Below are 14,296 nucleotides of genomic sequence, written 5' to 3' on the forward strand. Positions count from 1 at the left end.
CACTATTAGTCTTCATTGTCTCCAGTAAACGAGAAATTCAGTTGGTCGTGAATTGTGACAGAACACCACAAATCATCGCATCAAACATCCCAAATGCAGTATATACATGTGTAATCAATGAAAAACAAAAGATATTTATTTTATTACACAATACCTTTCTTCTGTCGGTGTGTCTGGGCCTCTCCGTCTGTCTGCTGTCCAGCTGTAGAGCTTGCAGCCTCTGTGTGTGTCTGTGCAGCTGCTTCTTCTCCGTCTGCAGCTCGCCCTGCAGCAGGGCGATCTCCAGCTGCAGCTGAAAGGACAGGAGACGCAGCGGAGCTGATTCATATTGACCAGACGTTGAGCAAGTCACAGATATGCATTCCTTCACCGTGACCAAGCTGGTGTTTGGAAAGACTTAATTGTGCGGACCTCAGCAGAGACACAATCAAAATTGTTTTAGTGTTTTTCTTGTGAATTTGCTGCAGCCTCAGTGGAACCAGAACAACCTGATGAGCAACAGATGGTGAAGATAACGTACTCTTACTGCAATTTACAATTATTTTCATAGATTCATCTGCAGATTATTTTCTCAATGATTAATCCTTAATTTATTTATGAAAAGTCACAAAATGACAGGAGTTTCTCTGAACCCAAGGAGAGATGTAAAAAAATATATATATATTTTTTTAGTTAATTGCACATGGGCAAGAGCAAATAAACACATGACAATATGATGACATACAATATATCGTCACAAAAGGGAAAGGATAACATTTTGGACACGTAAAAGTAAGGAAAAAAGTCGAATAAAGCAAAAATAAATCACCTTAGGATCAAAATTTTAGTCGGATAAATATAAAATAAGAAGAAAAATTCATAAAAACAAATACCCACAAAAAAAACAAAAGACGTTAAGCATCATGGGATCACGGGAGTTAAATCTTGTGATGAAGAAGTGTTCACAGATGAGGTCATGTTTTAAAACTTTGTTCACATTATGTTTAGACTCATTCGCAGACTCTCCTCTGCACTCTCTCCCAGAAGTTAAAGCGACAGACGACTAAATGCAACACAACCTAACTTGTGAAAACTTAGTTAGTTGCATTATTGGAAATATTTCCAGCAATGTTCACACCTATTTATTTTTTTTAGACATTTTAATGTTACATATTTTATCTTTAAATGTGTTTTGGCCACAATCATCTAACATGCTCACCTCTATCTTCAGTTCCTCCTTCTTTTGGTCGATATCTGTGATTCGCCGTTGGAGCATTGAGAGCGACGGCAGGACCCTCAGTGAGCCCAGCTCCAGCTTTTTAACGCAGGACTGACAGAAGCGGAGGAAGAAGGAGACCAAGTCACCACAAGCAAGCTTTAAAACACTCAACAGTTTAGTCTAGAAATGTGTGATGATTCACTGGAGCAACATTTCTTTCTTCTTACCACCACCACCGCTTTGTTTGGCACTACAGAGCCGACTCACTCCATCATCACCAGCTTCATCTCACTCACTCACCTTCTCGCTCTCCGTGCTGCTGCTCTCCGTATCCGACTCCGCCCCCGAGGAGGCGGGACTTTGACCTCCGGCCACTCTGCTGATCCACGGCGGCCGCATCCCCTGCTGCCACTGGCTCCTGGTGCTCTCCATGTTGTGTTGGGGCATTTCTGAAGGCCGAGACAGGGGAGGCAGTTAATGAGAGCTACACGGCGGGGGACTTTGGTGATTATTGTGGTAATCTAATCTGCTGCACGGCTGAAGGCGCATCAGGGATCAGGTGACAGTTCACAGCTGAGTAGTACTGAAAAACACAGAAATCCCCCCCCCCTGGTTTCCAGAAAGCGGTGTGTGATGCAGAAAACACCCAGCAGTGAAGAGGAAGCAATAGTGAACGAGAGGAGCGCTTTCAGGATGTGGGCGATGGTTTGTGGTTGTGTTTCAGGGTCGCTCTCCTAGTGACGGACTCTGGTGTGTGTGTGTGTGTGTGTGTGTGTGTGTGTGTGTGTGTGTGTGTGTGTGTGTGTGTGTGTGTGTGTGTGGACACAAGCATGATAAATAATAGTCTTTTCTGTTGGAGGTATTTGATGTGCATCAGCAGCGAGACAGAAGATGAATGGAACTAGAACAATCAAGACAAAGCACCCACAAAAATGAAAGTTGGAGCACATCAGAATAGACTTTGAAGTACTTTCATGTTGGACTTTTTTTGTTCTGTCCGTCGCATTCATGTGCATTTACACGAACATATATCATTACACAGTCTTTACACTGCTTTACAGCAAAGGCTTCCCATCATCTGGGAACATGTCAACCTAAAGGCCGACATTATCCCGGCCCCTTTATTCTACTTTGTCCTTTAGTCCTCTACTGTGTGGCCTCTTCTTAAAAAACACACATGCTTACAGAATCACACAGACCAAAACCAATTTGTGGGAAAATACTTTTCACTCCTATTGTCCAACCTTTTTCCCACCATCTTCCCTCGCCCTCCGTGCCCTCCCTCTCTCTTTGTAGCCGGACCTTATTAGGCTGCAGGGAATGCAGCGCAGGGAGATAAATATACAGCCGAGATATGAGTGAGGGCTTCCAAACAACGACTGGCACACTGACATCGAGAGGGAGCTGGACGAGGGGGAGGCACGGATGGACAGAAGGAGGAAAGAGAAGTCGACAGGAAATGGAGCGTAAGATGTCAAAGGCCTGCGTGTTGTTACCAGAAATGCACTGAAATGTGCAACATGGAGCTTTAAAGTTCACGGAGGAAAAAATACAACTATTTCTCATCAAAGGACGTTTTTAATGCAACTCCATCAGATGTAACCACCAGTGGCCAAGAACTGTTTTACTGTGATCCTAATGGGACTTTCATAACAGGTTTTTAATACTCTAAATGACTGATGATGACATGGATAAAATGAATTAAACTTTACAGGAATCAAATTAACAACCAACATAAAGAGTTGAATAAAACACTAAACTTTAAATTGCACTTTCACTTTCAGGACTGACAAGTATGTCACCGATGTGAAATGAAAGAAAACAACCATATCAGTGGTCCATGACTAATGCAAGTTTCCGTCTTCCATACAGTAAAGTTTATGACACAGATATACAGGCTCCCATGACAGGAAAGCTCACACAGTTTTATTTTCACTGACCAAACCTTTAACCTTAGAGGGCCAGAAATGAAATTTAACTTGTAATATATTGTATTTAGGGCTGTCACAATATCAGATTTTCACTTAACGATCATCATGGCCAAATGAATTAATCATAACATATTTATCTACAGAAAGTGTAGGGAGGTGGAGAGAGTCTGAAACCACTTTTTAAGGAAAGTATATCAACCTCTCAGTTACGAGTGAACAGGCAACCGGATGAACTCACAAAGAAAAACGCACAAAAATGATTCCTTTCATGCTGTTACTGCACAATGATGTTCTTCAAGTTTCACTGAATGTTATAAATGTGGAAAATGTGAAGACTACTAATGATTTCTACAGTTCTCTGCTGTCCAGCAAGAACTCTCAACTTCTAGGAAACACATGGACGAGAGAGCTTCCCACTCAGCGGCACTATCATCCAAACATCAGCACAAATGTTTGCAGGCTGACCTCAAGCTAAAGTCCACGCAGATACACTATCAACCCTGTTGAGCCGGGAGAGAGCGAGTCACACACAGTCAGGAGTAAAGTTCAGGTTTTCATGTTAGGACAGCAGTTTGTCAAATGCAACACACAAAAGGCTCTTTAAACAAGAGGGAGTGAGACAGAAGGACGAGCACCAACTATGGACTTGAGCTGTTTCCTACTATTTTAATAATGGATTATTGTTCATGTCATTTTTCCAGGCAAAATTGTCAAACATGAGCTGGTTCCAGTTTCTTAAATGTGATGATTTGCTGCTTTTATTTGTCATTTATAATAATAAATAAAGAGTTGGGTTCTGATCTAGAGTCCAAACTATACTCAATGTTTGAATTACGATAAAAAACAAGTTCTTTGCAATGATCCCTCAAATGTGGTTAAAAACATATTTTAACTTGACCGTCTAAAACTGGCTGAAACAGCAAACTTCACTGGGAACTTAATAATTCAAAATTACCCCAAGTATCTTTAACTGCATTATAATCTCCTAAAAAACAACAAATAGGCCAATATTGATACACAGTATCTGTGAACGGTCAACAACAGCCGAGATTGTTGGCCAATCTATATATCAGTCAGGCTCTATGTTAAACTGTTGGTTTGACAAAAGAAAGCCAATTTAAAGACGTCACTTTGGGCTCTGGGAAATTGTGATGAGCAATTTTGCATTTTTTAGACATTTTAAACGAGTAATTGTGCAAATAATCAGCAGATTACTCAATAAACAAAATACTCCTTAATGGCAGCCCTACTATGGAAAACAATATAAGCAGATACAGAAAAATGAAAGAAAAGGGGCGAAGTTCAGCCTGAGGGCCACGTCAAAGAACAAAACACAGTTTTGTTCCTGAAATAATTGGACTTGATTGCGGGGAGGGGATCGCCTCTGGAGAATAAGATAGCAGAGAGGGAGTGAACAGAGACGCACTTCAGCATCAAGCATGCATGTGTTTGTGTGGGTGTATTTATGTGCGAGTTATGTAATGACTACCCAGAGGTAACTCAATACTTAACTCTCAACTCTCAAACGGATCCTACAAGACTTCAGGACTCAGTCCGCAACACTGGTATCAGCAATAACCACGAACAGCTGATTCACCATAACACAAACACACACACAGTCAGACCAGTGTGAGGCTCATGTATGTTCAACAACACAACGATTCACGTGTCGTATTGTCTCGTCATGTGCTCAAACCAGCAAAGTCTTATCACTTCCTTTAACTCTGAGGGGCCACTGAATTCTCAGTTGTCTCCATTAATATCACTCTCAAATTATCCATATAGGAGGTCAGTAAATAAACAGTTTGTATTTCCTGACGCAGCAGGACACAAACAAGACTATCGCTTGAATTTGTGCTCACTTTTTAACACCGCTGCTTCATCGGGGTGTTTTTTTAAAAGCAAAGATTGAAAACTAACTTTCAACAGCGACAACCGAGTGGTCGGAAACGCGCTAATGGATTTTATCCAGAACATTTCATTAGCTGCCGTGTTGTTTGTTACTTGAAGTGCTGAGACTTTTCAATAATCATCTGTAACTCCGGAGGCACATACAGGAAAGATCATGTCAATTTGTCTCACTCATTTATAAAGAAAGGTTAGCGCATCAGATGCTGAAGATATTACTTCATAGCACTGACATACACCAGTGAAATCAGCTGGCATGTAGTATAGGGAAAATATGTCTTTAAAAAAGGTCCAGTGTGCAGGATTTAGGGAATATAAACAGTAGAAATGGAATATAACATTCATGATTATGTTTTCACTAATGTACAATCCCCCGAAACTAAGAACTGTGTTTGTTACGTTGGAATCAGCCCTTTATATTTACAGAAGGAGTGAGTCCTCTTCCAGAGAAACCTCCATGTTGCACCACCATGTTTCTACAGTAGCCAAGAAAGGACAAACCAAACACTGACAAGGGAGGGCCTTCTGCCTTTTTCACATTTTCACAGCCGACATAGGTTCTCCAACATGTTTTGGGAAGGGGAAGGTGAGTGGAGGGGTATTCAGTCAGTTGCAATCTGTAACCTCACTGCAAGATGCCACTAAGTCCTCCACACTGAACCTTTAACGTGAAAATAATGCCTAAAAAGAGCATTTTGAAACGGACCAGGTTTTTGGCTACATGTGCCACTGAGCAGCTTTCATAAGCATGCGCCTCCAAAGCTGTATCCAGATTTTAATTGTTAAATCTATGCCATGCCCTCAGCCTCAATTGAAGCTGACTCAGAGGACATCGTGAGGCATTTTATCTGTGCAGCTGTCAATAGGCTCAACAGGCGTATACAACTATTATTTACACATCAAAGTCTGTTTATAGTTCATGAGAAATACTACTGTACATGTGAAGTCAGAGGAGTTCCCTGTTAAGTCATGAAGGCGATTATTTTCAAACTTCCTCTTTCAGAACCACCAAAAACATAAAAACAACTGTGTTCACAGACTGAATAGTACTCACTTGTTTATAGTGTCCCTGTGTACAACTGTACTACTGTCCCCGCAGCATGTTAGTATGACAGTATGTCTCTTGCCCACTGGCACCGAGACCTGGGCCGAAGCATATTTAAAGTTTGACTTATCTGCTGCTCAAAGTAAAACAGCAGAATATACTGCAGCTTCCAAGTGATGCAAACACCACACAGCAGCCCTCTGAAATGACCTTGTCCCTGCCAGGACCCCTCACTGGTGGGTGGCTAAAAGGAAAAGTGAGGCTAAGCATTGTGTACACAAAAACCATAAAGTCAACACTGACAACAGCTATATTCCACCAGCAACGCGCAGGACAAAAGGGCTCTGACGGTGGCTCGCTCTGTGTGGGTGTGAATGCCGATTACAGTCTGTCACTATGCGTTCAATGCAAGGGCAGTATAGGAAAAACATGTCACACGTGGAGCATGTGAGCTAAACTGCCCTGTAAAGAGGGGAGCGGTGTACAATGCTGAATTAATCCGCAGAGGCCGAGCTCGGAGTCACTCTGAGTTCACTCAAATCGACTGCTGACTGATGACTAACAATTTATTACTCATGAATGGTGTTTTTTGTAGCTACTGCTGTGATACAATATAAATACATGTCACAATAATAGTAGCTCCATATGCAAACTGAGGCAAGAAACAAACAGGAAGCTGAGATAAAAAGTTGAAGATGCAATATGTAAGAATTTAAGCTAAAAACATTCAAAAATTGATTATAAATAATAAGCAGAATGTGCGGAAATAACAGTTTTGACATTATTGAGTCTATGTATTGTGTTGCAGAGATATCTACTGATGTTAGCATGCTAACCAGCTAGCCCCAGCCTGTCCCATTCCAAAGCTCCCAGTGCTAGCTGCGTGACCACCGACGCTCCCCTGGTCCCCAGCTCCCAGTCTGGACCGCTAGCTGCACAGCTAACCGAGCTAAAGGCAGCTACAGTTAGTGGTTACTATGGTGATATACTGCCCCCCATTTGTTTGGAGTATGAATTCAACAGGTGGCACATTTTTACATATACAACATTTGAAATGCTTAAAAGTAAAAAATTGCAAAACAAACAAAAAAAGAGTAAAACCTTAAAAATAATCAAAGTAAGTAATATTTAAAACGGATGAATCAGCAGTGTACAATAAGAAAAACTTGATTTTCCAAGTTCAGTTAAAGCAGCCGACACCTGCAACGTAATCCTGAAGTACGTTGTTACCTATTGGCCACATTAAGAGACAGTAGTTAAGTTATTTAATGGGGTTAAAACACATTACGGGTCTTCACACTGCAGTGCACAGTAACCCAGAGTTAGAGAATAATATATCAATACAAAGGTCGATTCCAACTTTTTCATCTTTTAATGAATGACTGGAAAAAGGAACTTCTTTGAAGAGGATGTGAGGTGACCCAGTTCTGACACGGACCAATCTCTGGGTTACTGTGCACTGCAATGTAAACAGTAGGCAGGTGATGTGTGTTAGCTCTGTGGGCTCAAGCAGAATGTCCGATATGGCACAATATGAGAGGGACTGACCTTGACACAGACTTTATTTTCCTTAAATCACTTGTATTCACTTAAAAAAAAGAGAGAGACTAAAAGATTAAAAGTCTGCTTCACCTGACTGTCATGTTAGGTTTACGGACTAGAAATATTTCCAGAGGATTAGTAAGTTGTGAAATCAGTCATGCTCACAACAACATACATTCACTGCATTGTACTGTACAAGTGCAGCATTGCCTTTAACACAGTGGCATGACGCAGACCCGAAGGGCTTTTACGATCAAGAGGACAACATTTTTCTTTGGTTACTGTACGTGGTGTCCTCTCATCTGCAGAAGGCAATAAGATCAAAACCAGCTATTAAACCTTGTGAACTAGTAGGACAATTCACATGTTCTTTTTATTGACCACAACTGCAGCTGTGGCTTCCATCAGACCAGATCTCCAGTCTTTTAAACTCCGTGTTTAATAGCAGACCTGACATCATCACATTGTCATCTCAGGCACCCACATTTTCCAGAGAGAGCATAAGTAATTTTCCTATTTTTATTGTCAAAATGGAGATGCTAAAGTTCTTTGCTCTGGCACCGCCACACTTTGGCTCTCACCAAAGAAAAAACACATGAAGTTTGGTTGAAAAACACCCATTATATGTATGCTATATGTTTAAATATGTATGTGCACTCATTTACAAGAAACTGACATTTTTATGGACCTGTCCTACATTCGGGCAAAGAGCGGGCTGTCACTTGACAGATGAAATGCTGTGGACTACCCAGCAGCGACCTCTGGACCTGCTGCGTGAGGCTCCTGCAGGCTCGGCTCCGGGGACCAGGAAGCTGTCATCGCAGCACTAGTTTATGAGCAAGAAAAGCAGGTGAGATGTGGGTGGTTTGTCACCCAGCTGTCACTGTGAGAAAAGTGACAAGCTCTGCCTGTCACATGGGTGGCAACGCGTATGACAAAAAACACTTATGCAGCTAGTTGAGCTCAGAGTCACATGCAAGAAAACACAGCCAGCACGGGCCTGCGTTTCCTGCATCAAGATCAACAACTTAAACCACTTCAGCGCTGTAAAACAAACAGCTTGTGGTATCGGGGTCATTTCTGCACTCAATCTGTTGTTTCGTGGTGGTTTTTATTTTTTACATTCCAGTGGAAAATTGGCTGACGAGCTGATGTCAGTTTGAAACGCTGTGCAGTGACTACAATGGCTGCTGTATGCGTGGAAGATTTTCGGTACAGGTCAGGTTTTGTTCAGTCCCACATAACCTAATGTCAGACTGTTCTCCAGATCTAAGCTTAAAGATCACCCAAAAAAGAAAATTCAATTATCTCCTCACCTCCTTGCCGGTGGAAAATCAAGTTAAGTTTCCTGGTGCACAAAACATCTCTGGAACGTCACATCAAAGCAGCATCGCAGCATTCTCCTGAACAAGAAGTAGCTGAGGACCAAAAACCGTAAAATGGCTTCATACAGATCGTCCAGGGGAAAAGTCTCCGGAAACCATGAGATCCCAAATTGATTTGAAAAGACGCTATTTTTACCCTCGACCCGCAGCTGACCTCATGCAACCAGTCCTGACAGGTTGCACGCTAAAACTTCTAGCTTAGCAGCTACAGCAAAGATTTTAATTTAAAACATTGTTTAAATAATTTTAGGGATCAATTTGGGATCTCTGGGATTCCTGAGACTTGAATTACACCGGACTGGCTGCATGGAGCCATTTAATATATATTTTTTCAGTTGTTGTTTTACTTTTTAAAACAAGTCCCCATCTAATTCAGCTGTTTAGGAAAATGCTTCAACGCTGTTTTGCTGTGAAGCTCCAGACATGACTTGTGGATTGCAAAACTTTACCCAACTTTCCATCAGCATGAGGGTGAGCAGACTTAATAATAGCTTAATTTTCATTTTTGGTTGAATTTGCCCTTTAAAAAGGACAGGCAAATTCTACAGCAGATGAAGCCGATATACCGGTTCGTGCACCAGTAGACGCCAAACCTGGGCATCGTTTCAAAAATATTAAAACTAAGGTGATGACGATACCCAAGTTTCACTACCAAAGCCAAAATAATACTTTACCAACACCTTTATCAAATGTTAAGCAGTAACAGCTGTACAAGAACTTAGGTTGAATTCAATCTAAACTAGTCTAAAAGAAATGAGGCAACAAGATGATGAGTCTGAGCAGACTCAAAACTTCAATCAAATGCAAAAACTTGAGGTCAAAATTAAAGGTGCTCTGGGAAATGTAGGAAGGAAAGCGAGTACATTAAAAATAAAAACAAACAGAAAATGTGAATGCTCATTAAAAGCAAGCAATAACACACAGGAAGTTGCGATGATGGTGACCAAAACAGCCAAACTGTGATGTTGTGAACATAAACAAACATTCGGTTCCAACTTCTCTGTTATTTTTGCATAAATGTTCTTAACAAACATTTATTCTGGGGATTTGTGTTGCTTTTCGACATCTCTATGCAGAAATGTTACATACTGTATTATGTCTTTGAAACAGATAAAGAAAAGCATAGGTGTAGATAATAACATTAATGGTGGCTAGATTTGATTTAGCTGCTTCAGCTTCAGGGTGTTACGCATGCTGGCTCTCCGTCACGGCATACTGAGACACTTAAATACCTTTGCTGTCATACATGCAAACATCTGCTGATGCAGCCCGACTGAAATGCAATAAATATCTCATCCAGAGAGGTTTGAGGGACAGAGAGGCGTCCTTTAAACTAGACATACATCTACCTGTCACCTTTAAACCCTCCCTACACATTAGAAAATCTACTTAAACGAAGCACTGTAGATACACACGGTGAGAAAATCCATTATCAACTCCCATTTGACTACTGTGTGCAACTCCTGGCATCGGTACAGGTCCGACCGCACCGACAGAGATTCCTTTGGCCTGAGTAAATCTCTGGGAAATGTGATGCAAGAAAACAGTGATCCATTAATGACAGCCCAGGATGTAGGGCTCAGACACAGACTTGTACACAGCAGGTCAAAACAAGGTGTGTGCGAGAGAAAGAGAGGGACAGGGAACAACTAAAAAGGCACAACTCCCCGGACAACAAACCAACATACACTCCCACCCTCTCTGTTTACCCTCAATGTGCTGATGGAGGGATAAAAAGCTCAGATGTCTCACGCTCACTGTAAACAAAAAAGGGGGGGGATTCATGTAAACTGAGGTTAATGTCATGGGACAAGGCTTGAGCTAAGAAAGTCTCACAGATAAGATGAATAATCTTAATTATTGTGGTGTGTGTTCAGGCCAAAGGGTGGGACACAACATCAGAAGTATGACTCAATGAAACATGAATATTTTTACAGATGCAGCCAAAGATTTGAGGTTCAAGCAAGAAGGTGGTTTTGATGGTGCATTCAACATCACCAGGAAGCTTTGTTGATTCCTCTTTTGTTAAAGGTGCAGGAGGATTAATAAGTAGACTTAATGAAGTCTATTAAAGGGAATTTAAAGTTCAAGTGTCAAGAAGCTTCACATTAATGTCTCAGAAACCATTTAAGCATATTTATTTAACATTTTCTCTCGCCTGGGAGGTTTTGTCCGATATTTAGCGCACACCAGGAAACTGCAACTTAAACACAAAGCGTGTTTGTGTTGTGGAGAGGTGGAAACTCTTCCTACAGACACAACAGACAACAAGTCTTACCTGGAAAACGTGCTCCGGTCCGGGACGACGACACTTGTAGGAGCTCAAATTCACAACATACTGTGAGGAAGCCGGGTGAAACCAAACAGGAACAAAATCCACACGTCACTTTTTTTTTTTCTTCCTTTCACTTTAAGTTTCTTCGAGCTCACCAGCTGTTTCTTTTAAAGTCTCACCACCACCTTATCTCCACTTTCTGTCGGTGTTATTTTTTAGTTTTTATCTCCACCCGGTTTGGTTGAAGTCCTCCCGGGGAGACCTGACAGGTCGGTGTGAGCTGCTGTCGGCGTCAACAGGTGAGGCTGGGCTGGAAACACGCGGCGGAGGAGGAGGAGGAGGAGGAGGAGGCGGGAGCAGACTAATGCAAGTGTTTTGTAGAAAAATGAAAAAAAGGTCATATATCCTCTGAGTCCAAACAAACCTCACCGCCGGCTCCTGTGCTGCAGTCCACACAGCAGCAGCAGCAGCAGCAGCAGTGAAAGTCCCGTTCAAGTTCTGCACCGAAATGGGATTTCTATTCTGGGAACTGACGGGGCTTTCTCATTGTGGAGCGGCTCAACTAAAAGAGTCATCCAGGCAGGCTGCCAGCACGCTGCGAAGTAAAAGGCCACTTAAATACTCTTCATGACAGCCTCCCGTGGGAGTATTTTAATAATATAGTGATAGAGCAGGAGACTGAAGTAATGGGGTCACAAAATAGAGGAAGGGGAGCTCAGGTCGCAGAGCAAAAGTCATCTGGTGTGACCACAAAATAAAAAGTCACAGAGCAAACAAACAAGTGAAACCACTAAAATATCCCTGACTAGTTTTGAGTGGCGGATAAAAGGAGTCAGAGGCGGACTCAGGCTTTCTGAGGACCGGGGGCGCATGAGATAAAAAGGGCACCAGCTGCATGTAGAGGGGCACCAACGCACAGAAGCATTCAAACCCTGTTTAAGAGTAAAATATGTTTATTATGTGAATCAGATTTGAAGTATAATTACAACACCAACAATATTAACTATTTAACCCTTTAGGGCCTGTGTCCACATTGCATTTATTTGCAGAGAGCTGGGATGAAGCGCGCATGTGCAGAGAGACAAAAGGCTGCACGTTCGTTTTTGATTGACGTTAGATAATGATGTGGTGACAGAGGGCTGACGACACAGCTAACACCAAGCTTACAATGCATAGGGTGATAAAAGCATGACACCCACCATCAGCATTCAGTGTACAGACAATCTGCTGCCACAAACTGACTTTTCTGTTTCTGTTACAAGAGTTTCCATCTGATAAAGTTCTGGCACGGTGGCCACTCGTGGTATTGCAATCAGAAAGTTCCCCTGTGGCCCGAGAAGCATTTTCCCCATAGACTGTAAAGCTGTCGACATCAAGAACCGCAAACAAGGTCGATTATGATTCTTTCTATTGTGCATTTTTGATCCATGGAGGTTTTATATTTGTAAAACTTTCAAAATGCTGAGAAAGGCGATTTAAGAAACTGTGACGTCATCACAATGTGAAGTCTATGGGAAGTAAACGTGGACAAAAAAAGGCGTAGCGCCCTGAAAAGAGGCAGATGTGGAGACGGGCCCTCACAGTCTCAGAGGCACTTTATTGCATTTATACCTACATACAGGGGCAGTTAATACCCCTCTTACACTGGACAAATAAACACTAGCACTCACTAACATCTGTTTTTACTGACAATGGTTATAAATTGGCATTCACTCCTGAATCAAATGTCTGTGCGCTAGTCATGGGTGTTTATGGGCTCCAGCTCTGATTGGCTGTGATTAAAGCACAACTATCAGGTGGACACACAAATGTTTGCACCTTTCTGGCACGATGCTATGGGCTTGAGATAGAGACTGATATAAAAGATATTTAAAAAGTAACCGCTGATACTGAGTTCATACTTGCCAAACCTCACGGTTTTCTGGAAATAACAAGTGCTGTTTTTACTATACAATAAACTAACCAAATGTCCCAGCAGGATATTAAAGGAGCTCTATGTATCAATTTGAAGCAATTCACATGGATTAATCTCTGTTTTATTGGCCACATGAGTGGATTGTTATGTGACTTCCTCGTCTCTCTCGGTTGCCTACAAGCCTTTGTTTAAGTTGTTTAATGCTGCTGGACTGTGGATGTGTTTGTGACGGACCTGGGTCGGATTTACCACGAAGGACGTGACTTCACGCACGTTCTCGAGTGCCTCAGTTTACAGAGATTAACAGTAGCAAACATTTGTTTAGACGGGGTCTGCTAACGTGAGCAAACGACCGGCTTCCAGCACAACACAACCCTTTAACGTGGTAATGTCATGAAATATACTATCTGATAGTCCATAACCATCGCAGCAGTGTGACTTACCACTATTAGAAATCCCACGGCCGTGTTGACTATGTACACATATAAGGAAGACTTCCTGTTCAGTGACACCAACAAAGAGCAGGTGCCTATAGCGGCCTTGTTTTGATCCCAGTGGAGATTTAAATACCGTAAAGTATTAGACAGTCGCTGTAAGGTACCACAGCCATGTGAAGGAAATGTTAGTGAAACAATGAGATTTAAGAATACCAATAACTCCAAACTTACTGACATTTTAAGATTTAAACAACAAAACAAGTATAAGACCACTCTGAACTCAACACTAAGTACAACAGATACACTTAAAGTCCATATAGGAGGGTTTTCTTTAGGCTCTGCTGTGTAAAGCTGCTCTTCACTCTGAGGGCTTTATCGCCCCGACTGGCCTCTTTACAGCTCTTTCTGAAAGAGCTGATAGTGTAATAGATTCTTTCCAGTGACATGTGGCCGGTGTGAGAGAGAATGGGCAGTCGGTTCACGGTGGCACAGAGAGAGTGGGGTGAGGGAGAGACTGAAAGAGGGCTGGCAGATGGGTGACACAGACTGGGTGAAAGGACAGCTGGCACCTTCGCTTCCGTGCAGCAGAGAAAACAGGTTAGAGAGAATAAGTCCATTTTTACAAACGACAGTGCCCCTGAAGCCACATATCTTTTAGCT

At 42.0% G+C, this 14,296-nt stretch overlaps 1 protein-coding gene across 5 annotated transcripts in view; it reads right to left on the reverse strand.

Annotated features, from left to right (window-relative positions):
• Positions 1-11,854, reverse strand: part of phldb3 (pleckstrin homology-like domain, family B, member 3) — a 29,558-nt gene extending 17,704 nt beyond the window's left edge. For all 5 annotated transcript variants that reach the window (XM_084358313.1, XM_084358311.1, XM_084358314.1 and 2 more), the window contains exons 1-4: positions 11,288-11,854; positions 1,499-1,647; positions 1,199-1,309; positions 155-292 (exon numbers count right to left, since the gene is read on the reverse strand). In XM_084358313.1, the coding sequence (XP_084214439.1) occupies positions 155-292; positions 1,199-1,309; positions 1,499-1,645 (396 nt within the window). In that variant the 5' untranslated portion in view covers positions 1,646-1,647; positions 11,288-11,854. The remainder of the gene's footprint in view (positions 1-154; positions 293-1,198; positions 1,310-1,498; positions 1,648-11,287) is intronic.
• Positions 11,855-14,296: the final 2,442 nt, after the last annotated feature.

This window comes from Pagrus pagrus (assembly GCF_965226575.1).
Source record: "Pagrus pagrus genome assembly, chromosome: 7".
In the NCBI taxonomy this organism is placed as follows: domain Eukaryota; kingdom Metazoa; phylum Chordata; class Actinopteri; order Spariformes; family Sparidae; genus Pagrus; species Pagrus pagrus.